The sequence below is a fragment of the Alosa alosa genome, chromosome 14, assembly GCF_017589495.1.
Source record: "Alosa alosa isolate M-15738 ecotype Scorff River chromosome 14, AALO_Geno_1.1, whole genome shotgun sequence".
NCBI lineage: Eukaryota > Metazoa > Chordata > Actinopteri > Clupeiformes > Clupeidae > Alosa > Alosa alosa.
Window position 1 is genome coordinate 31,468,880 of NC_063202.1, and position 22,784 is coordinate 31,491,663.

General features: G+C 42.2%; 3 protein-coding genes and 1 long non-coding RNA gene across 7 annotated transcripts in view; all 4 read right to left on the reverse strand.

Moving 5' to 3' along the window:
* Window positions 1-3,486, reverse strand: part of LOC125306963 (SH3 and multiple ankyrin repeat domains protein 3-like) — an 83,755-nt gene extending 80,269 nt beyond the window's left edge. Inside the window, exon 1 of the mRNA XM_048262617.1 lies at window positions 3,281-3,486. The gene's annotated coding sequence lies outside the window, so the exon portion shown is untranslated. The remainder of the gene's footprint in view (window positions 1-3,280) is intronic.
* A 3,466-nt stretch (window positions 3,487-6,952) lies between these two features.
* On the reverse strand, window positions 6,953-9,997 carry LOC125306852. Its single transcript, XR_007195610.1, has 3 exons — window positions 9,798-9,997; window positions 7,961-8,090; window positions 6,953-7,040 (listed from the first exon to the last, which is right to left on the reverse strand). It is a non-coding gene; the product is annotated as an uncharacterized LOC125306852 (long non-coding RNA).
* Window positions 9,998-12,661: 2,664 nt separating this feature from the next.
* Window positions 12,662-17,461, reverse strand: LOC125306937 (actin, alpha cardiac muscle 1-like). Of its 2 annotated transcripts, none has more exons than XM_048262586.1 (9): window positions 17,422-17,461; window positions 16,768-16,923; window positions 15,947-16,075; window positions 15,736-15,846; window positions 15,317-15,401; window positions 14,752-14,913; window positions 13,931-14,122; window positions 13,615-13,796; window positions 12,662-13,025 (listed from the first exon to the last, which is right to left on the reverse strand). In XM_048262586.1, the coding sequence occupies exons 2-9, from the start codon at window positions 16,894-16,896 to the stop codon at window positions 12,882-12,884; spliced, it is 1,134 nt and encodes a 377-aa protein (XP_048118543.1). In that variant the 5' UTR covers window positions 16,897-16,923; window positions 17,422-17,461; the 3' UTR covers window positions 12,662-12,881. The 2 variants fall into 2 exon arrangements, with proteins under 2 accessions (XP_048118543.1, XP_048118544.1); XM_048262587.1 differs by having other exon boundaries at window positions 16,768-16,918; window positions 17,422-17,443.
* A 1,034-nt stretch (window positions 17,462-18,495) lies between these two features.
* LOC125306938 (golgin subfamily B member 1-like) overlaps window positions 18,496-22,784 on the reverse strand; it is a 30,944-nt gene continuing 26,655 nt past the window's right edge. For all 3 annotated transcript variants that reach the window (XM_048262590.1, XM_048262588.1, XM_048262591.1), the window contains exons 22-29: window positions 22,565-22,722; window positions 21,573-21,654; window positions 21,156-21,302; window positions 20,814-20,966; window positions 20,608-20,705; window positions 20,325-20,459; window positions 20,087-20,201; window positions 18,496-19,807 (exon numbers count right to left, since the gene is read on the reverse strand). In XM_048262590.1, the coding sequence (XP_048118547.1) occupies window positions 19,649-19,807; window positions 20,087-20,201; window positions 20,325-20,459; window positions 20,608-20,705; window positions 20,814-20,966; window positions 21,156-21,302; window positions 21,573-21,654; window positions 22,565-22,722 (1,047 nt within the window). In that variant the 3' untranslated portion in view covers window positions 18,496-19,648. The remainder of the gene's footprint in view (window positions 19,808-20,086; window positions 20,202-20,324; window positions 20,460-20,607; window positions 20,706-20,813; window positions 20,967-21,155; window positions 21,303-21,572; window positions 21,655-22,564; window positions 22,723-22,784) is intronic.

The window sequence follows — 22,784 nt, forward strand, 5'->3', positions numbered from 1 at the left end:
ATTCTACATTACAATCTATATGCAACATGCAAAAGGGGAGTTATGCATTTCCTAAATGTAGCTCCCTGTATTCTAAGTGTTTCTATGTTATGTGTAACTAGGGTTGCAAAGTGGCGGAAAATTTCCGGTAAATTTCCGGAAACTTACTAGAAACTTTCCATGGGTAGTTAAGATGGGGAATTTTGGAAATATTCCAAATTGGAAACTGTTATGGAATTAAAGGAAATTATGGGAATTAATGGGAATTAACTGGGAATTTATGGTAATTCCTACTGTTTCATATACAGACATTTGTTTCACAATAAGCAATATAATTTGTTTGTTCGTATTTTCTCTTAGCTTAGCATACAACGCTAGCTACCATGCTAGCACACAAGGTGTGGGGCAGCCGTGGCCTACTGGTTAGCGCTTCGGACTTGTAACCGGAGGGTTGCCGGTTCGAACCCCGACCAGTAGGCATGGCCGAAGTGCCCTTGAGCAAGGCACCTAACCCCTCACTGCTCCCCGAGCGCCGCTGTTGTTGCAGGCAGCTCACTGCGTCGGGATTAGTGTGTGTTCACTGAGTGCTGAGTGTGTTTCACTAATTCACGAATTGGGATAAATGCAGAGACCAAATTTCTCTCACAGGATCAAAAGAGTATATATACTTATACTTAGCAGGAATCCCATTCTCTGCTTATGGTTTACAAGCATGCTAAGATAGCAACACAGTAACCACTGAACTGCCCAAGATACACCATGCCACTCAACAACAAAATCCAATTGGTTGGAACATTGACTGATTATCAGTTTGTTCAGTTAGAATCCCAGAAAATGGTAAAACAAATAAAAATACAATGACACAACATACCACCCCAACCAAACCTTATAGATTATGTAAGTTATATATAAATTGTCAAACTTAATCAGATAGATTAATCGTCCCATTACAGTTTATGCAAAATGACGTACACCTATTTGAATGAGGACAAAAGTGACGACAAGCCCATAACTGGGCAACTCTGTTTGCAAACTTCCCCCAGTTTCACACCAGTTATTCCCACATGAGATGACATTTTTACTGGGAATTGATTTTCTCCATGCACATGAACGCACCATAGGTTTCCTTTATGTCTAGTAGCCTATGCTGATTGCTGTGTGTGACCGCTGTGTGGGATTGACGTATGTGCAGGGTAGAAATTTGACTGAAATTGCATTAAATCAGGTTGTTTTAACTAATAGTATGCTAACTATTCCCATGGAAAGTTTCCAACTTTGAAAATTCCCGGAATTTTGCAACCCTATGTGTAACTCTGCTATTAATGTCCAAATGTAGAACTTATTGGTGCTGCACGTCCTTGTGTAGTTTGTCTTCATATTAGTGTCTTTGTCTGCCTTTGCCCTGTGTGCTCTGTGTGCGTACTAGATGCCTACCCACTTGCCCTTCTGTACCAGCTACCTGAAGCCTATGTATGTGTAATGATGAGTCTACCTGCCAAAGAAAGATTTGCTGCGGCTCATCATTACAATACAGTGTACCCACTCTTGCTGAATGAGTGCTGAATTGTACACACTCTTGCTGAATGAGTGACCATCAACTTTGACCATTATTGATCACATCGGTATGGATTCGGCTGATGTTGTTCAAAGCGGTGTACAAGCTAAAAATTGAGGGTAAATGGTTTTGCCAGTGTTCAATAAGCAGAGTTGGTGATCAGGGGGCTGGACACCACTCGCTCGGAAAAGCTCAGAAAGATTGTTCTAACGTGATGATGCCACACCAACACTCACTAACATACACACCTTCATCCACAGCCGGCACAGTTCCAGAACAGATGCAATTACCATGTCAGCGATACATAATGCCAAACAGGTGCTGCTGCAGATGTGACAGAGGTTAATTACACCTTTGCATCTCATACCCAGTTCTTATACACCAACACACTAAAATCCCACGACAGCTATGCAAATCACTGACCCAGAAAGAATGAGCTATTGCTAGTTCTGACCAGTAGGACTATCCATGATTGACAAATGTAGACCTATTGAAACCTGACAAAGAACAGGTCACATTGTTGTTCATTGTTTGACAGAAGCAAAATTAGAGGATGTGGAGAATCGAGCTCATCTCACTGCTCATCATTTCACTTCACTGGAGGTACTGCATGTGTTTCAGAACCAGTGTTTCACTATCAATTCAATACACAGTAAATTTCCTATACCAACAGTCTACTTGAAATCATTGATATTATCTCAGAGGGAGACTCATTGGGTAATAGTGGATTCATACACTGATGTCACACCATTCAATTAAATGTGCCAAAGTAGTCTGACATTTTCATGACTAGCAACACCTGGATTTGATTTTGATTTGATTTGCCTTAATATCTAAAACAATAAATAATTAATCCAGTACAACAAGCAAATAAATAGTATTGCAGGTAGATGATGAATGGATCAACCCAGTGTGTGGTTAATTGGAGTGACATTAAGCAAGTGTCTATGTGGGCTACAAAAGAGGCTGTGGTCAAAGTTGCTTTCTTTACTTCATTTGACTTCATTTGGTGGCAATCTAGCCTACATGGTAATGTTGGATTCCACGCAAGAGTGTCTTGATAAGCCAACAGAGGAGAACACAAAAGTGGTTCCTTTGAAGTTGTTTTGACTGCAGTAAATGTTTAATCTACAGGGAGTACGACATTTCTCGATAGACAAAGTGAAAACTGCAAGGAACGCAATGCATTTGAGCTGGCGTATTTTAGAAGTGAAACAAACAAAAACAAGAAACTCCAAAATATGCATTAAATACGCGCGCACATGGCAAAATGTTTTGGTGGTTAAAGGTTTAGGTTTAACAACGGATGACTTATGATGGGCTTCTCCAGGCAGGTACAGTAGGTAGCCTACAATGTTTCTTGGAAGTGCGAATTAACAGCGCATGACTGGCAGACAATAATTATTGTCCTGCAGGTCCTCGAACATAAACTGTACTTTTTCGACTATCCAGCTTAACCTTTATTGTCATCTTCAACATCCACCACGTAGCTCAACGTCGAGCTGTAGTAGTAACACACACATTAAGCATGTAGTTACGTCGACATGTTCTGCTATCTCTAGAGATATAGCTTTTATATGACCTTCTAGAATGAGGGAATGGACTCAAATTACAGTACTAATGCTTGCGCGAGGGACACCTTTCTTTGATAAACAATCCGTCGGGTGCTCGTTTCATAGTAAGCATGAGAGAAAAAACACTCAAAAGAGAAGCAAACAAACGTAACTTTGCTAAAATTATTCTTACCTTTGAAGTTTCTACTTCGCTATCTGAACTTTATACCGCGCACTGTAGTTGGAGAAAAATGTTTGAACCACGGAGAGTCCTCATCCGCTTCGCGTTGCCAGCCGTGACTGACCAACTGTAGAAATGCCAAACTCCAGTAGGTAACGGGGTGGTTTGTGAGAGGAGGTGGTTATTCTGAAGGAGGAGGAGAATTTTCATACCAGAGACACTCGGTTAAACAGGGTACGACAGGTCAGTGGACCCAGCAGACTTTGCCTTGCATCATAGGGACTGCAACCGTCAGCCGAAGGCTACCAAAGAACAATATTATCGCCTTAGGCATAGGCTAGGCTACTCCTAATGTCCTAAAACTGCACCTGTGTAACGGGTTCCGGCTGAGTGGGGAGGGGCGTAGCGTAGCCTACACCTGTAGCAAACAGACACTGCTATTATAACTTAAAACCCAAACCTGAGATGCAACAGCTGTATGTTGATATCATTAACCTATTAAACGATAACAACAACCCGTAATTATTTGATTTTATGAGTAGGCTATTAGGGTCAAAATCATTCTTAAGTCTTAAATAATGTTATAATTGTGTTTTAACATTTTGTCTTATTATATAGGCCTACCCAAATACCATCGATACAACCATCTATCACAACCTCAACTTCCATTCTTTAACTCAACATTATCTCGCGCTGGCAGCTGTTAACATGCCCGTAGCCCTAGAGCATGTGTTTGCGCACATGAACTCCATCTTTGGGCATTTCCAGTGTGCAAATAAGGAGTTGTTTGCTTTTACTAGTACTTCTGAAGGTGAGCCAACCATTCGATGAAGCCCTAATGCCATAGCTCACTTGCCAACTGAGGGAGGTTGTCTAACCTACTTATTGTCCATTCTTGGATCCAACTCCCTGTTCCATAACCCTTCTCCCTCCCTGCTGGTGCTTGTTCCATGCTCTGGAAAAGCCAGGAAGAAGTTCCTGCAAAATTAATGGCCCTCACCATGGCAACCAACCTATACTGTGGAACTGATGTTCATCTTAGAAATGAGCAACAGTGACACCCCCACCAGCCAAGCCACCCACACACATGCACTTTATTCTGAGTCTTCTGTTTTATGATTGATTGTAATAGAAAGAAACCTTACCAATGTAATGTTATTGAGTTGGTGATATTATGAGAAATCTAATCATAAAAATTGGGACCCTGATGTAATTCATTCCCTATCTATATCCATGTCTGTAGACAGATTTGGGGATTTGACTTACATGCTCTTTGGTTCGTTTGCCCAGTGTTTTGGCATCTGATGCTTTTGCAAGTCATTTCTTAATGTGCCTTGTTTTATTTTCTTCTGGTCACTGATGGCACTTAATCATGGGAAAATTGGGCAGGGTAGTCTTGCCCCAGAGATGGCCAACTCTGTATCCTTTACTTACTGTGTCAAATGAAATTCTATTCTAGTCTATTTTTACGTCAAAGTAACATTCTGTTTAATTGTCTAAAATAACAGTAGGTAATGGAATATGTGTCAAATTGACTTATCGTGTTTGATATGTTTATATCAAGGGCTATGCTATCTCACTTTCCTGGAGTCTGGTTTAGGGTTAGGGTTTGGTCTGTGATTTTGAGACACCATGAAAAAACAAAAAACCTCTGTAACTCTTTGATCTCCCTTCTTTCCACTAACAGGAACCTCTGAGCTAAGTAAACTTTCACACTAATTTATACAACAAAACATTATCACTAGGGCTTAGTCAGAAGATGTCAGGAAAATGCCCCACTGAACTGAATATCAGAACAGTGATGAGAAGGAAGGGCTGGGCTGAGGGGAAGGAAGCTCTCACATCGAGCCCATGATCAGAGGGTGCAGGGGAGTCTTCCTCACCATGACAACGAGGTGGAACGAAAGCCTGCGATTGGTTGGGATGCACACTAATCAAAGCCTAAGCACTGTTTAAATGCTGTATGAAGCTCTGATGCGCCTTTAACGGTTTGAGAACCGTTACATTGTGTTTGAGAATTTGACTCCCCATTTTCTAGCAATGTCTGATGTCTTAATGGGAGATCTGTTACATTGTACAGTGTGTGTGTGTGTGTGTGTAAGAAGGAAGGGGGTTGTGTGCTGTTAAGCATTTCCTGATGGCAGCATACATCAGAACATAATGCATTCAGATTGTGTAGCTGTGTGCCTACCTTCAGTTTTGACTGACTACAAAGCTGACAGATATGATCATTATGGCTGTGATCAACACCTAGAAGTAGAAATTCTCTGACTCCTTCAGCCTTTAATCTGCTGATAAACTCTGTTTGACTCAGTGGAGCGCAGGAATGTAAATAAACAATTACGTGAAGAGTTTATGCAGAGAAACACTCACTCTTCAGCTGTGCAGCACAAACAGTCAGTCTCACTCATTTATACTCTACAATAGCCACTCATGACTTACACCATAAAAAGTGTGAAAGTATTAACATCTTCAGATTTGTCTATTTAAAGGACTTATCTAATACACATTTGAGCTAGCGCTGTCTTCATTGGTATATACAGTAGGTACCCACTGACTTAAATACTTTTGTGTTTTAGTCTTGTTCCTGCATTCATAAAAAATAAACACATTAAAAATTGAACAAACGGGTTGGAGAAAAACTACATGTTTATTATTTTATGAACCTTGGTCACTTTTATTTCCTGCCCTGTGTAACTCTATTCCTCAAGACTCTATCACATCAAGATCATAGTATGTTACAGTGGGTCGTCATCAACATGCGGCCTCTGGGGACAATGCCTGGATGATCATTATTTTAGGTACCCCCCATGCCACCAGTTAAGCAGATAGGGGGAGATGAGGTAGAGCGTTTGAGTCAAAATGTCACCTAACAGTTCATGAAGGTGAGGCATAGGCTGCATCTGTTCCAACCTCCAGGGACAAGACCACACACACCTACTGAATCTCTATCGCACCTCACCAGGACTCCCTCCATTCTGCTGGTTTGTCTGCAATAAATCGTTTTATACATTTCACCTTCCCCTCTGTGGTCCTGAATCAATGTGTTGATTGTGTGTATGACTAGATTTGAGCCACTTTTTCACAATTTTCCATTTAGTTCCAAATGCGCACAAAAACAACATTTTCAGAGAACCATAATATATAGAAATCTAGAGGAACTAAAATCCTGTGGAAAAAGTCTATATATTATATATTATGAAGGACAATGCCAAACACAACTCTCCAACTCACTGTGTTCCTTTATTAAGCTTATCCACACATTTTCTTTTAGACACTTACAGATCTCTAGTGAATTAGTCAGGCGGTCTATCAGGCAGTTTGACAAATTGTCAATATTTACAGTAAGGTACTCAGTAGGATGGCTCTCCTGTCATATAGACAAACAAATATCTGTTTTATCATTGTTTCCCAAGCAGCTGAAGCTGAGAGATAGCGTGTCATAAGGACAATATTGATACTGGGATGAGAATATTACCAGAGATTTCAGTTGATCTCCTCGCAGTTTCTGCAGCCAGACTTGGGATTTTCTCCAGGAAGCCCCATTTCATCCCCACTTCAATTATCGCATCACCATAGTGACGGGTAAAGCATGCCAGGCAGGCAGTCTGTTCAAAAATGATGGAGCAATGAGATGAGGACAAGGGACGAAGTGGGCAGAAGAAACACAAAGACATAAGAGGAGAAAATAAATCTTTATCAAAACCACCATAGACAAAGCATGAATGAATCCTCCACGGACCCAGCTGTCCATGTCCTATGGGTGGGTCTTCTGTAAGGGAAGAAAACAAGGTGAAACGAAAGGTTGAAAGCGGCATCTGAACACCATAATCACACAGATGGCCTGAACTCCAGCTCAGTCAAAATGAAACAGCAGGGCTGTTTACCTGCAGAGCAGCTGGTGTATGAAGAGGGTTGAGAGTTTTGAACAGCTGCACGCATTAAATGATCAATGACACAGTGCAAATATCACGAGTCTTTAATGAAATGAACAAGTGCTAGAAATATCACCTCAGATTGTGACTTCAGTTGGAACCCATTCTTATTTACGTATAAAAGTTCAAAATTCATTGAATCACCAACTGTTTCCAACGATATAGTTGATCATAAATATGGCTAATTGAAAGGCTAAGTGCCTTTGTACTCCTCCAAGCTCTCACAGCGCAGAATAATGTCTCACATTCACACGCACACACATAACGATGGCGGAGGCTGCCAAGGTGCCAACCATATCAGGGATGGTTTGGGGTACAGTGTCTTGCTCAAGGGAGTCAGGCTCAAACCAGCAACCTTTCAGTTACTCAACAACTTCTCTACCTCCTTAGCCACCACCCATACACAGTTTTTTATGTCCAAGCACAAGGTTGAGCTAAGAGGGGGTGAGAAGTCCTCTGCTGCATTCCATCTAGCTTCTTCTGAGTACAGACTTAGTTTCATGTGACATGAGTAGAAATTTTAAACCATCTAAACCGTATTCACTTTTTTCTAGAGGTTTTTGATGGGGATACAGAATGAACACATACATTAAATATGGTAAAGTATAGATGAGGTCACATTTAGGTAGACTTGTTTGAGCCTTATCTGCTAATGATAAATGATATGTAATGAATTGTAATAATTATCTCAAGCCTAAGAGGTTTCTGAGCTCTGCTACACATCACTGCCAAGATTAATAAGCATATCCATTCTCACCCCAAAAGTGATTTTTGAAGCTTAAAGTGGATAAGGGAGTCTGTGTGCTTTTCTGCTCCATTGCCTCCAGAGTTTCCTTAACCATCTGGGCTCTGTGCATCTTCACTCTCACACATCAGAAATCTTATATCTGACAGGGAAAGACAGAAAACACAGGGAACAGAGGAACACCATTAAGTACATAATAAGACGGAGTGTATGCCTCGCCATGAGCTTGCTTACCCACAGTAACAGAGCTGGTGAGAGGAGAGACTATGGAAGAGCAGAGGGAGAGAGCAGACGCGGCAGGAAGTTGTGTACTATGGGTGACCAGGGGTGTAAATTGCCTAGTGAACAAGATTTTTGTATGTAAACATTGTCATAGAGTATACGTATATCCCTACGGCTACCGCAGACAGGGCAGTACATGCGGGTGTGCCAGGGAGAGAGGGAAACAAAAGAGAAGAGAGAAGAGGTGAGAGCAGAGACACTGCCAGACATGTCCACAGGGATGAGTCTGAACTGAAAATCAATTGGCAAGGTGAAAAGAGGAAGACGGGGAGTGGGGCAGAAGTAATTCTAAACCCTCATCTCCGTGGCTGTTCTGACCTCAATGTACGAGGCACACAGAGGCCAAGGTCACGCCAGTTAGCGTACAACACTGGCACACCTTGAGCACCTAGCGTACTCTTTCTAGTTAATGAGCATGACATACACAATACAATGTAGGAATTCCTTGTTTCAAACAGTTTCAATGTGCCATTTAACACTAAGGGGATAATATTGATGAAAAGGGTCATGTGCCTGGTCAGAACCACAAAGCTACATAAGTGTAATAGGCGTTCCAGGCATGCATATTGAGAGAGATGCAGTTCTGCCTGATATATATTTACGTTTAATCAAAATGAGTTTAAAGCCATTATTTTAAGGTAAATTAACTACATTGTGCTGCTTTGAAGGACAACTCAGGTGTAAGAGCAACCTAGGATCTATTTTTGGATGATTTAAAAAAAATCATTGGGGACCAAACAAGCAGCACAAGCTACTGTCAATGGTCCCAAAAGGAGGAGAGTTTGGTAACCAACTAGAACAGACTTTCTTCTTTAGGTTGGTCTTAGACCAGAGTTGTCCTTTAAATATAGGAATCTCCAAACAGAGGCGACAAGTGTATAAGCACTCATAGAAAACCATGTCCCATACCTCTCTTGCTTTTGTGTCACAACATTGCCCACAGCCTATCCCAACCTGCTGAAACAACAGCCCAATAGAAGCGCTACTTGAGCAAAGTTACATCTGGATGTAAGTCGCCCCTCCTCACTGGGAAAAAAGACCTAATTTGCAAACTGGGACACAATATAGGGCACATGGCAAAAAAAGGAACTTTTACATATGAAGATGGTGTGAAGAAGCTAGCAAGGCCGGACACTGTGGTAGAGGGAGAGAGATAGAGAGAGAGAAAAAAGAAAAGAAAGAGTGAAAAACAGAGAGAGAAGAGAGTGGTGTAAAGTAGATGATCTGAGTAGATTGCTTCTCAAATTACTCAGGTCATTTCTTTCACACAGGATTTTGAGATGCAGCCCATTAACAGAGCCAACAGCACGATCCAATGAGAGATTTATTTGAACCCCACTGACCCAAATGCTACAACCTGGGCACACCAACCACATCAGTCCACAACCAGCCTGCCACACCCAGCACTGCTGTGCACTTGTGAGGGAGGAGTCTCATTTGGGCTCTCTACGTCCTGTCATGTGTATATTCTCATCTTCAGCATGCCCTGTCCCATCCTAGCCCATCCCCATACGCTCAGCTGTGGGAGAAAGCTGATTAATCACGCTCGCCTCCCTCATGGTCTCACCTTCATTTGTCTTTTGCACAGGGAAGTGGGTCGGCCACAGCACTAAGTTTGGCACTGGTACCTTGTGTGCCCTTCCAGTTCCGTTACACTTATGTGGGCTAGGAGGGAAAACAGGAAGAGAGATTGGATGAGATCTGCAGAGGAATGCTGTTGGGGATGCTACAGGATTGGGGTAAATCCCTTCTCTTCTACGTAGTTGTCCTGTAGACCAAACAGATGCTGGGTTTATGGAAGACTGAAGAAATAACGAATGAATACACAATAATCACTGAACACATTAGTTCTATAGAGCACTATAAATCTGTTAAAGCAAATAGGTTGGTGACACAAATATGATGATGATGATGATAATGATGATGATGATGATGATGGTGATGATGATGATGATGATGATGATGATGATGATATTACTTTTTTTCAATGTCTGAAAAGATGTATTTGGTGTTATTGTCTGTCCATGTCTCAAATGAGAGGTAGTTAGATGAGGTGAATTCGCAAAGCTTCTGCTGGATTAAACTGAGTCACACTGAGCTCTAAGAGACAGAGATGACCTTTCTGCATTATCGCTGGTCTGACCCCGGAATCGTGTGAAATCAACCTGACCTTCAATCAGAGCCATGCCGTATGCAGAATTTCACCCTTGTAATGGCTTCAGTGAAATGCATAGCAGCATGACAGATGTGGATTCAAATATTGGAGCAAGAATGACTGACACACCAACACAGAGACAGAGGGGAGGGAGGGGGAAGGAGAGAAAGAGGGAGGGAGGAAGGAGAGATTTGATACGGTAGTGGCCTTGTGGCGTAAACCATTTCAGGTCCATAAATCACCTTAATTCAACCTCAAAGTGTGGCCTATATCATTATCTGCAGTTCCTCCAAGCCAACACAATCTATCACATTCAGCCAAATAAATTGACATCTAAGCCAAATAAATGCTGCACATCTATATTTAAACTGCAGCAGACAGCAGAGCTCCTGTGGTGTCTCAGTGGGCTCTTTCACTTGTCCAAGTGAGATTTTCTCCCTCTCTGAAACAGCAAACCAGACAAATCCAGGCAATCTCTGATGGTCCTACTGGACCCATCTTATGCCTCTGGGCCCTGTGAGGAACCAGCGGTGTTTTAGGAAGAATTCTCTCTCCATTTATTCTAGATTGTACTGCGGTTTGCAAGCCAAATGCATTTCATTTAGATGCACCCAACCAAGCAGTACTCTAAATGTGTAATTACCTACGTCTTATCAGTAGTCAGTAGGAAAAGCTTATCACAGTCAGGCGGGGAAGTAATGTTGAAAGAAGAAGCTTGCTGACCAGTTTTATTTAACTGACTTCTGTCTCGATTGTTCCACTCTGTTTGCAATGTTACATTACCCAGTGGGCTGGAGGACAGAAGTAACATGCCTTAAGGATCTTCTGAAGAATCACTTGGGGATTTTAAATGGAAACAACTGAGGCAAAATAAACATAAACAGAAGCTTGTTAGGTAGTCATAATGGGCAAAGCCTTCCATGCCAATGCAGAGTGCTTGTATGTCCATGGACATTATTTTAAGGGAAAAGATATCAGAATAAGTTATGAGGCAAATATCCAGTTAGACAAATAGTAGAATGACATATGATTGGTAGATGTGACAATTAAAGAAACAATTTCACACATTAACAATTTCACACATTAACAAAGAGTATTATCTATATAGGCATGGCATCGCACAAACATTATGTGGGATATAAAATGAGACAACACTGACCCCTGTTGCTGAGACATGGAAATGGCAATGTTTCTTAAGTCTGGGAACTTAAACTTTGTACTTTTTATGGGTCTTGGTTGCATTGCTAACTTCAAACAGTTTATTTATATGGTGCTACATATTGTGACATTATTCTGTCTGTATTACAGTTTTTCTCAGTCACTTTTGGTGCTTTTCTCAGATCAGAATGAACATTCTCATAACTATTCTCATTTGTGCACATCATAGTAATTTCTCCTTCCTCTGAACAAATTGCAAATGCTTTTGGACATGCATCAGTTGCTTTCATATACAATTCTCTGCTGTTTTATAACATTATCATTTGCTTATGTCATGTCAGTCAAAATGAACTATACTTATGGATGCTGAACAGTCGTTCCCAATAAAACGAATAGTCTTCATTTCATTGCTTGAGTCATTACATACAAAATTGTTGAACTAGTTATCAAATTCTGTAGAATTGCAAAGAGCACAGTGAAAATGTGAAATGTACGTATTCAGTGTCTTGTACTCACTTACTTCCCTTACTACAGCAATGTGTAACTTTACTGTAGTTTTCAAAAGGCTGTACAAGCAGTGTATAGTGCTGTCTTGAGCATGTTCAGGTAGTGTCACTGAGTTCTGACCTTTTTTGCATTGGAAAACACAGAGAGAATAAACTGTCATAATGAAAACATGACAAAGCCATTTGACTATCTTGTTCATAAACGGTCAAGACATGGTGTCAAGACTTCTCATTTTGATGACACTGGCAGTTTCATTGACATGAATACTTGCTTTTGAGGAATGGACTATCCATTTTGAGCAAGTGACGTGCTTTTGCAGGTTATCCACTAGGTTTTGCAGTTTGCACTAATTGTTTTGAGAAATGCACTAACTGCTGTGCAAATGTTAATAGTGATGTGAGAAAAGCACCAAAGCGACTGAGAAAAACTGTAACAGACTTAGTCTTATGGAGTGAAATAAATTATATAGTATGTATATATTTTTAGAAACATTTACACCATTTACTATTGGCATAATTTATTGCTGCATGACTCTTCAGTGAAAAGGCCTTGATGAAAAATATTCTAGTAAAAGTGTAGTTGGTCTCATTGATTATAGGAGACAGCAGAAATGGGGGGTTAGAAATGTTTATTGTGAGATGAACAAAGGGCGGGAATGAACAATGATTTACAATGAATGACAACAGCACATGTGCAATTAAGATCAAAATGCAGAATGGCGCTGGAGTGACAATGGAACAGTTTGCCTGAAGGAATTGATTGGTGTGAAAATCAAAGGGTGTGAAAAAAAAATGTGTGTGCGTCTTTGCTTGTGTGTGAGTACAAGTGTGTTTAGAAACACTTCCTGTGGACGATGGAAGGTCCAGCCTCTTCATACTCATCCTTGCTGATCCACATCTGCTGGAAAGTGGACAGGGAAGCCAAGATGGAGCCGCCAATCCATACAGAGTACTTACGCTCAGGAGGGGCAATCATCTGTGTTCAACACAGTACAATACAGGGATCAGCTTTACAATCACCAAGTACAGATAAAAATAGATAGATAGATAGATAGATAGATAGATAGATAGATAGATAGATAGATAGATAGAATATGTAACAATTACAGAACTTCCAAAGCCTTCCATGTGTACATCACTCCACATCTTCACATGCGATCAGGGATGTAGTGGTAAAATAAGAGGTGGGTAAACTATGAATTTTGTAATCTCGGTGAGGTGGACTGCGCCATGCAATAGGCTCCTATCGGATTTTTAAAAAAAAGGCATTCAGAACATATTTGATTGGTGGAGGTTATTACCCCATGTTTATAACAATACCAGTGGTATTACATGGTTCCTAGAGTGTTGATGACTGCATATTGTGAATGTGGATAATACAGTGTGATTTTTGAATGTTAAAAGTTGCAATTGGTGAATAAACCCTTTTGAGAGGTGGATAAACTCTAATAAGAGGTGGATAAACTCTATTTCTGAAATTTCAGAGGTGGATAAACTGCGTTTACTTGCATTTATCCTCCACTACATCCCTGCATGCGATGAAGATGGAGACTCGGGTTCTGTACCTTGATCTTCATGGTGCTGGGTGCCAGGGCTGTGATCTCCTTCTGCATGCGGTCACCGATACCTGGGTACATGGTGGTACCACCAGAGAGCACATTGTTGGCGTACAGGTCCTTACGGATGTCAATATCGCACTTCATGATGCCGTTGTATGTGGTCTCATGGATTCCAGCAGACTCCATACCTAACAGAAAACAAAGAATAATGGATATTGAATGGACTACTACAGTCTTTCAACTCTGCAGTGTATCAAGTCAAGGTTTTCGGAGGAAAGGAGCAAAGCCTGGCTTTGAGTAGTCCTAATGTTGTAAGACTCACCAATGAAAGAGGGCTGGAACAGGGTCTCAGGGCAACGGAACCTCTCGTTACCAATGGTGATGACCTGGCCGTCGGGCAACTCGTAGGACTTCTCCAGGGAGGAGGAAGATGCGGCCGTGGCCATCTCATTCTCAAAGTCCAGGGCCACGTAGCACAGCTTCTCCTTGATGTCTCTAACAATCTCACGCTCGGCTAGGAGTCAGATAAAAATATGTATATCAGGAACAAGCGTGTGACTGCATGTCACACATAAGCTCCTCTTTTCCCTTATGCCTAAAACAAATGCAGTACCTCAGTTTGGCCTGTAGATTGTGCTGGTTGACCAGGTCACCATAAAAAATGACCGGTCATGTACAGGCATGTACGCATGGCCACGCATAACAGATAGGGGATCACAGGTGTGCCTGTGTCACATGACTTCCAGACCTTTGACACACGCAATCAATTGCCACACTTGCCTTCCTGCTGCCTCAGAATAGACCCGATGAGAGCTGTTGGCTCTGTATTTCTGGAACACATTCTGTCTGTCTTCCAACCCCCTCTCTCTCACCCACATACTGACATAGACACACACATGAGTGCACGCACGCACGCACGCACACACACACACACACACACACACACACACACACACACACACACACACACACACAGCCATGTGGCTGACAGGGTCACTGCTAGAAATGTTGGACTCTAAGAACATAATATCCCCTCCCCTTTAGTAATAATGAAGGTCATTATGTTCTATGGGATCCCCCTGTCAGTGCAAGAAGGCCCTAGCTCTGCCCTGTCCTCTGCCCCCCTGGACACAATGTCCTCACCAGTGGTGACAAAGCTGTAGCCTCTCTCAGTGAGGATCTTCATGAGGTAGTCAGTCAGGTCACGGCCAGCCAGATCCAACCTCATGATGGCATGGGGCAGAGCGTAGCCTTCATATACTGGCACGTTGTGTGTCACACCATCACCAGCATCCAGCACAATACCTACAGAGACAAAGAGCTGGGGTTCAGACAGTGCTCCATTTAACATATTATACTGGACACTACAGAGATGAATTGGACCTGCTGATTAATCTGAAGAGCTACAGTATAGTTGCAATGTGTTTTCAGGGATGGAAAAACCATGTGATTAGTGATATATCTTAGGTACTGTTAGAATTAAATGTAAATTGTGTAAGAATGAAAAGTAATCAGTGTTAAAGCACTTAAGCCTGTCCAGCCATTGTGAGCCAAAGTTCATGTTGTACAGCCATGCGCTACCATGGAGTGAAAGGGTAAGAAGTTGGTCTGTCCTATCTCAGTCCACCATGTCAGGCCAAGCAACAGAACAGTGAGTTCTCAACTGCATCTCACACTCTGCTACATCCATATACTCTTCAACACTCACCAGTGGTACGGCCAGAGGCATAGAGGGACAGCACGGCCTGAATGGCTACGTACATCGCAGGAACGTTGAAGGTTTCAAACATGATCTGCCCAGAGAGATTAAAGGAATACTAGTTACTCAACTGCCTCTCACCTCAACAAGCAACAATTCACAATTTCCTGCCTCCTGTTCTTTCTTACTGACATAACAAACAGTTCTAGTTTATGTATTCAGAAACTTGTTCATCTGCTGTATTAAGTATTATATGTTATTAAATACTATATATATATCACATTGTCTGCCATGTTTTTATCACTTCCATGTGCTGTGTCCTGTTTTGTGTCCTTTGATATGCCTACTTTCTTTGGAATTTGGAATTTCATTTTTTTTAATGAATTGACTTGAATTGCATAGTGAGCAGCTCTAGTGGCCTAACTCACCTGGGTCATCTTCTCTCTGTTGGCCTTGGGGTTGAGAGGGGCCTCAGTCAGCAGGACGGGGTGCTCCTCAGGGGCCACACGCAGCTCATTGTAGAAGGTGTGGTGCCAGATCTGCCAGCGGAAGACACATCAGGTTCATCAGGTCTATGCAGGTCATCAGAAAGTAGGCTATGCATTTGACTGTCAGTAAGCTCTTTGACTCTGCTCTAACCTTCTCCATGTCGTCCCAGTTGGTGATGATGCCGTGCTCAATGGGGTACTTGAGGGTCAGGATACCTCTCTTGCTCTGAGCCTCGTCTCCTACATAGCTGTCCTTCTGACCCATACCCACCATCACACCCTGAGAGAGAGAGAGAGAGAGAGAGAGAGAGAGAAATAATCATTTAATGAATCTGAAAATGAATGTGCTGGAAAACATCTGTGATGATGAAGTTTTTATAAACAATTTACATAGCATATCAGGGCTTTACAATATATTTCATGGTGACATTTCTGATAAGTTCACATTTTGCATTATCATGCAAGATGATGTATTTATTCACTTCTGACATTGTTACACATTTCACAGTTATGGCTGAAAAGCGTCTTTAGGGAACTTCAGCCAGTGGGGGACTTTCTGGCAGTGACACGAATGTCCTTCAGAAGCATGCTCCCAAACATAATACATCATGCACTGACAAGGCTATTTTATGATGCCCTTTCTCTCTGTCTGTCTGTCTCTCTTTTTTCACACACACACACACACACACACACACACACACACACACACACACACACACACACACACACACACACACACACACACACACACACACACACACACACAGACACACACATACACCTAGCCTAAAAATATCATATTCCCTGACCGTTGTGAACTTGAAGTCTAAATATAACTGTCAACTGCGATCAATCTACATAATACACAAACTATATTTCTATAACAATCCGAACTCCAGTTTGAAGAGTAGGTGATGGTTACCTTAAGTCACCTCACTGTGGCTGATGTTTTATGATCACTATCTGACTGACCTGATGGCGGGGACGACCAACGATGGAGGGGAAGACAGCCCTTGGAGCGTCATCACCGGCAAACCCTGCCTTCACCAGGCCAGAGCCGTTGTCGCACACCAGGGCGGTGGTCTCTTCCTCATCACACATCTTTACTCAGACAGTTGTAGACCTGCACTACAAGGACACAGACAGTGCCACACATAATCAATGGGTGACAGTCCAACACACACATGACCACACAGATGATAAATACATCACTACATATCCAATATAACAAATGTGAGATTGTAAGATTGATAATACAGACAAATAGAGTAACATTTTCCCCCCAAAGTTTGGATTGTAAGCAACAAGGCTTTCTATACAACTGGCCTGCCTATCTAGATAATACAAGAGCAATGCTGGAAGAGTAAGGCTAATTGGAACCAAGATGCTTTGGTCTCAAGTAAAGTATGTCAGATCAATGAATAATACAGTAATTATTATTTAATACATTACTGAATTTAAACTAAAATAAACATATGGATAAAAATCAGATCATGAAAATATTGTAGTTCTATAATTTGTGACGATTAAACTAATTGACAATTATTGGCAGTTAAATGTGGAGATCTTCTTTCAAACTGTACTTAACACAAACAGGGTGTAACGGTGTTACTTCCTACCACTTACCACTCAGGAGAGGAGGCTCACGTGCTTTTGCTCCCTTTAGAGAGTGACAGAACTGCTCACCTGGTCTACTAATATATAGCAGACCACCCCTCCCCTCTCCTGGCGCTTCTCCATCCTCCCAAGCGCCGATGGACGAGTCCCCTCACACCACCCCATGCCCCCGGCCTTTTTAGGATAGACACTGTCCCTTCGTCACTCTCGGCCTGCCTCCATCTACCCACGGAGGCATGCTTCTGCCCTCCATGGGAAGGATGGCTCTCACTCCGACACAACAGGTTCACACACACACACACACACATGCGGTGAGGGGGTTTAATGTTAGACTGTAATTTATTGATTTGAAGGACGGTGAGAGGTAGGGGTTGAGGAGAGTGCTTGTCAACTAGTTGAATGATAGCTGTTTGCTGTGCACTGTTTTCATGGGGGAAGGGGGATCAAGTTCTCATTGTAGCAGTAGTGCAAGGTGCCTGGACACACTGAAGTTGACATGATGGCCAGATCAGAAAAGAAATTGCTAATGTGGAGGTGTGAACATCCTAAGCATAGTCATGACCATTTATTGCAATTTAATAGCAATAGTGTGGAAGGGCGTTAATGGTGAAGCCTTTGTGCAGTAATGCCACTCCAGTTTCCTGCACCATGTCCCAGTCCCACTATAAATAAAAGAACTTCTGTTCAGTGAGAATGAAGCGGTATGGCCTCGCCTCTTTGGCTACATTGCCAATCACACCTCAGGCTGGGCAGAGGAGTGTGTGTGTGTGTGTGTAGGGGAAAGGGGGGTGGGTGGGCATACCAACACAAGGAAATATGAATGGTGTGGTAGAGATGCAACAAGCTTTCACACAGCCATCAAAGGAAATCTGTTAGCCCCCTCCAATGGCGTGAAAGATGAGACCACAGTTGACAAGAGGGTCTGTTTAAGACAGATGGCATGAAAATCCTTTAAAGGAAAGAAGCATAACAGCCAAATGCAGTTATGCACCTTGGCAAAAAGGGCTATTCAATCATGAGTTAAAAAACCCAATTGTTCAATGAAAATTGATGAAATTATAAAACTGTGACAAATCAACACAATACAGTGATACTTTAGCTTTTTATTAAAATTTGCCACTAACTTAACCACACACCAAAAAAAAACAAAAAAAAAAAAGAAACAAAAAAAAAAAGAAAAGAAAAACAAGACCTCAGACTTATTGCACACGTTCCAGCCTTTGAAAAAGGCAAAAAGCTGTGAAACATTCTCTCAAAGTGAACATTATCTGACTAATGATTCGTCTCTTAGAAAATAGACCATGTGTAGAAAATGACATCTTAGATGCACACAGCAGTTTTCTTTTAACATACAGTAGAGTAGATTTTTTTCCTTAATAACACCATATTTACATATAATTAGGAACATAAGAGTCACAGAAGCTTGGAATGAGCCTACTGTGTGGCACAGCATTATTAGATGGGTTGCCATGTAAACAGAGGCATTTCATTACATTACATACAACAGAAATCAGAACTGTACCTTTTTTATACACTAAACATATTCCAGCACACTATAGGACTTAGCATACTTCACAGCCATTCATTCATCTCTCTTTAAATATAGGACAGATGCATACGTACATACACACAGATATACCCTCATACAGAGCGCTAAATTGTTACACAGGTGCATCATCTAATGTAACCCTTCAGCATGTTGGGTGTTGGTTGGGGTAAGGAAAAAGCCCTGCTGGATTGCTAGAAAATTATAAATAGGCTGAGTTCAGTGCATAGCTTCATCGCAGCTGGGGAGGAGGCAAGGTTAAGGAGGAGGCCTCGCTGCCTGTGAGACACTGTGTGTGTGTACATGTGTGTGTACTGGAAGGGGAAATTAGGACAAGTGAGGACTCGTGGTTTGTGGGGACTGAGCAGCAATGGGTGATCTTGACCCCTTCTCCAAAAAGCAAGGGGCTTTGATGCAAGGACATCACATTTAAACTGTTGTATAAATAAAGAGAACACCAACAAACAAAAAAATTAGTGCCATTTCCTTGGGACTAGCATGGCTGGTCCCAACATTCATGCCTTAGACCAGCGGCAATATCGTAGTGAAAGAATAGTTGAACATTCAGGTTAATCTTTGACTACTTGGGCAATCTCCCTCCAAGTGTTCTGCTGCATTTTGTTCTGCAGGTCTTTTCATTAAAGATGATGCATGTGCAGGTGGTTCAACTCGTAGCTGCTATAGTCTCCTCTAGAGGGCACCACTCAGGCACATGAACACCAGCACATGGAGTATGAGCAGGTAGGAGAGGAATAGGTAGCGGGACTTGGCCCTGGAGGTCAGCAGCCTGGAGCAGTATAGACTCCGGCCCCGGAGCCAGCGCCTGAAGGCCAGCACTCCACCCTTCATCTGAGGACACACACACACATATATATATATATACACACACATACACAAATTAATACGCATAAGCGCACACGCACAGCAAACAAATTTGAACCTTGAAACTTACTGATCACTCTTTTGAAAGTTTTCTCACTGGTTTCACAAAATTATTAAATACATTAACAATCCTGAAGACTTTGTATCTGGTTCAATAGATGTTTACATAATTGGATATCACCATTTTTTGTGTCTTGTGTTGTTTCAGAGGTCTGGCAGAATACAGGCCAATAGGAAAACACCCACCGTGCGCATCACCACATGTTGATTGGGGTCCAGAATCAAGGCTTCCCATTCTTCGTCCGTTTCAAGCTGGATGCTAAAATCTCTCTGAGGAGATCCGGAGGGGCGAGCTTCCATGCTAAATATGCACACACACACACAAAGACAAGGCATAGAAAGACACGTTCATCTTTAGTATTAATGAAACAATGGAATGTGAACAAAAAATGCCAAAGTACCAGTCCACTACAATCCTCCTTACTTCTTAGTTCTTGTATCAGCCAATTCCAGAGCTCCTTCTGCTGCTTCTCTTCTTGCCCTCTCCTCCTCCAGCCTATCAGTGAGCTGGGACACACTTTGCTGGGCAGTGTCCAGTTGAAGCTCTGCCTCAGCCAATCTAAACCAGGAACGCGAGTTTCTCAGATACATCAACTGGTACAGCTTCCATGGATCACAATTAAACACATCTCTTACATGTAAATACAGCACAGTGTGAATGTCTTCCATGCCATATCAGCATCTGCTGGACATAAACAGAATCGCACCTGCTCGCTAGTTCTCCTGTTTCAGCTCCATCCATGTCCACCACGGCACTGCTCCTCTCCTGCGGTGCTCCTGGGGCCACTTCCACATGCACCGAACCCTGTTTTACAACACACCATCACAATTATGACCATGAACACTTCCAAACAATCCACACAGGCATAAATCATTGCACATAATACTGTGTCCTACACAAGACTTCTCGCACCTGTACGGGCGCTTGTTGGGCTTGAACTTGGCTCTGCAGCCAGTAGTAGCGGTTCTGCACCTCACTCAGGCTGAGCTGGGTGTCCCTCAGGGTCTGAGACACGGCCTTCAGCTGAGCAGAGACGCCTCCCTTCTCCTCTGAGACCTGCTGCAGCTAAGGAGGCCAAATGTCAGAGATTATTAGAAAACATGAGAAAAGATCATCCAAGATTTTCTAAACTCCCAATACATTATGTACACACACACACACAATCTTCCACACCGCTATCATACACCATGCTAATGATAGGAGACAATTTTCTCCATCACTAATTCATGGGGAGCGGAGTGGGGGTCGTGACACCTTAGTGTTGAGCTGCTGCAGGAGCAGATCCCTCTGTTGGATCTCATGAAGGCAGCGCTGGAGGTTACTGTGTAGCTGGACCCTCTCAGCCTGCAGCTGCGCCAACGACTCCACACCCTCATGCTTGCCCAGCAGCGTCACAGACTCCTGAGGAGGGAAGAGGAAGATATATATATATATATATATATATATATATATATATATATATATATATATATATATATAATAAATAAATAAATAAATAAATAAATAAATAAATAAATAAATAAATAAATAAATGACAGAGAGGCTCAACTAACATACTAAAAGATATACAATGAGGGAGTGGACATGAAAGATAAGCGAGGATCAGAACATACATACAAAGATATACGAATACAAGCAAAAATACAGCCACATGGGAAGCGAATCACTCACTTTAGAAGGATAGAGGGGTTGGACACTCCGGGTTTGATCCTTTAGTGAATGAACCTCAGACAGCAACCTGCTGTTCTCATCCCTAGGAGAAAAAAGACCATGATTACTTCCTGATACTGCTTCCCAACAAACAGGGCCTTTCTGTAGGGAAGGGTGGACTGGAGGACCTATTACGTAGTGCCACAAGTCCTCGGAGGTGCACACACTCACATTTGTTCCTGCCAATATCCCATGCCAGACATACCACAGCCCACCACAGACAGACACACAGAACCTGAAACTCCTCCCAAGCCAAACTGCCAAAACAAACTAGAAAGACCTTTACTAAATTTGGTCTGCTATGATGTGAATGATGCCTATGGAAAATGGTGTGGAAAATAACATTGAGATGGAAAACACTAATAGTGTAAGCCACTCTTAAATATCAAGACATTCCTCCGAATGAAAACTCTGGTACATACAACATTCATCTGTTAGCTGACCACCTGGACAAAGGTGGAATAGTGAACAGAGGGGGCAAGGTGGAAGATCGACTTTTGCTCATGTGGAATTGAGGTGAGGGGGGGCTATCCATCATGCCACTTCTGTCATCAGGAGGGACAGATTTATCGTGAGTTATGCATGGGGTCGTTCAGGGGGGAGAGGGGCGATATACCGTGGTCTAGATGAATGCAGAAATATGACACCATAATGGCCTTTGTTGCATAGCATATGGAGAACCTGCATCTAGGGAATGGATCCAACAAAGAACTGTTGAGGCAACACAAGGGAAATGAGTGGGGAACACTGCCTCCTACTGAATAGATGCAAAAAGGTCAGCTTTTCAGACTGGAGAGGTGAACTCTTCTTTCTATAGACAATATGTGAAAAAGTTGGAAGAATACTGAGATTAAGGAAACACCTTATTGTTTTGAAGGAATTAAGGAGCGACAATCTTTGAATGTGGATTTCCTTAAGTAAAGACTGCAATTGGTGCCGGTCCAGAAATTTACCTGAGCTCAGCAAATTCTGCTTGATATGTGGAGAAATTCTTGTCCAGTTGTGCCCTGTTGGCCTGTGCTTGTTGGATCGCCCTCTGTTGGTCATCATATTTTTGCCTCAATTCTGCCAGCTCAGCATTCACAGATCTCAGGCTTTCAACTTCTTTTTGCTGTAAAGAGAAAGAAAAATGTTAAGCATTTACACTCAGAAAGTACAATCAATGTAGAGCTG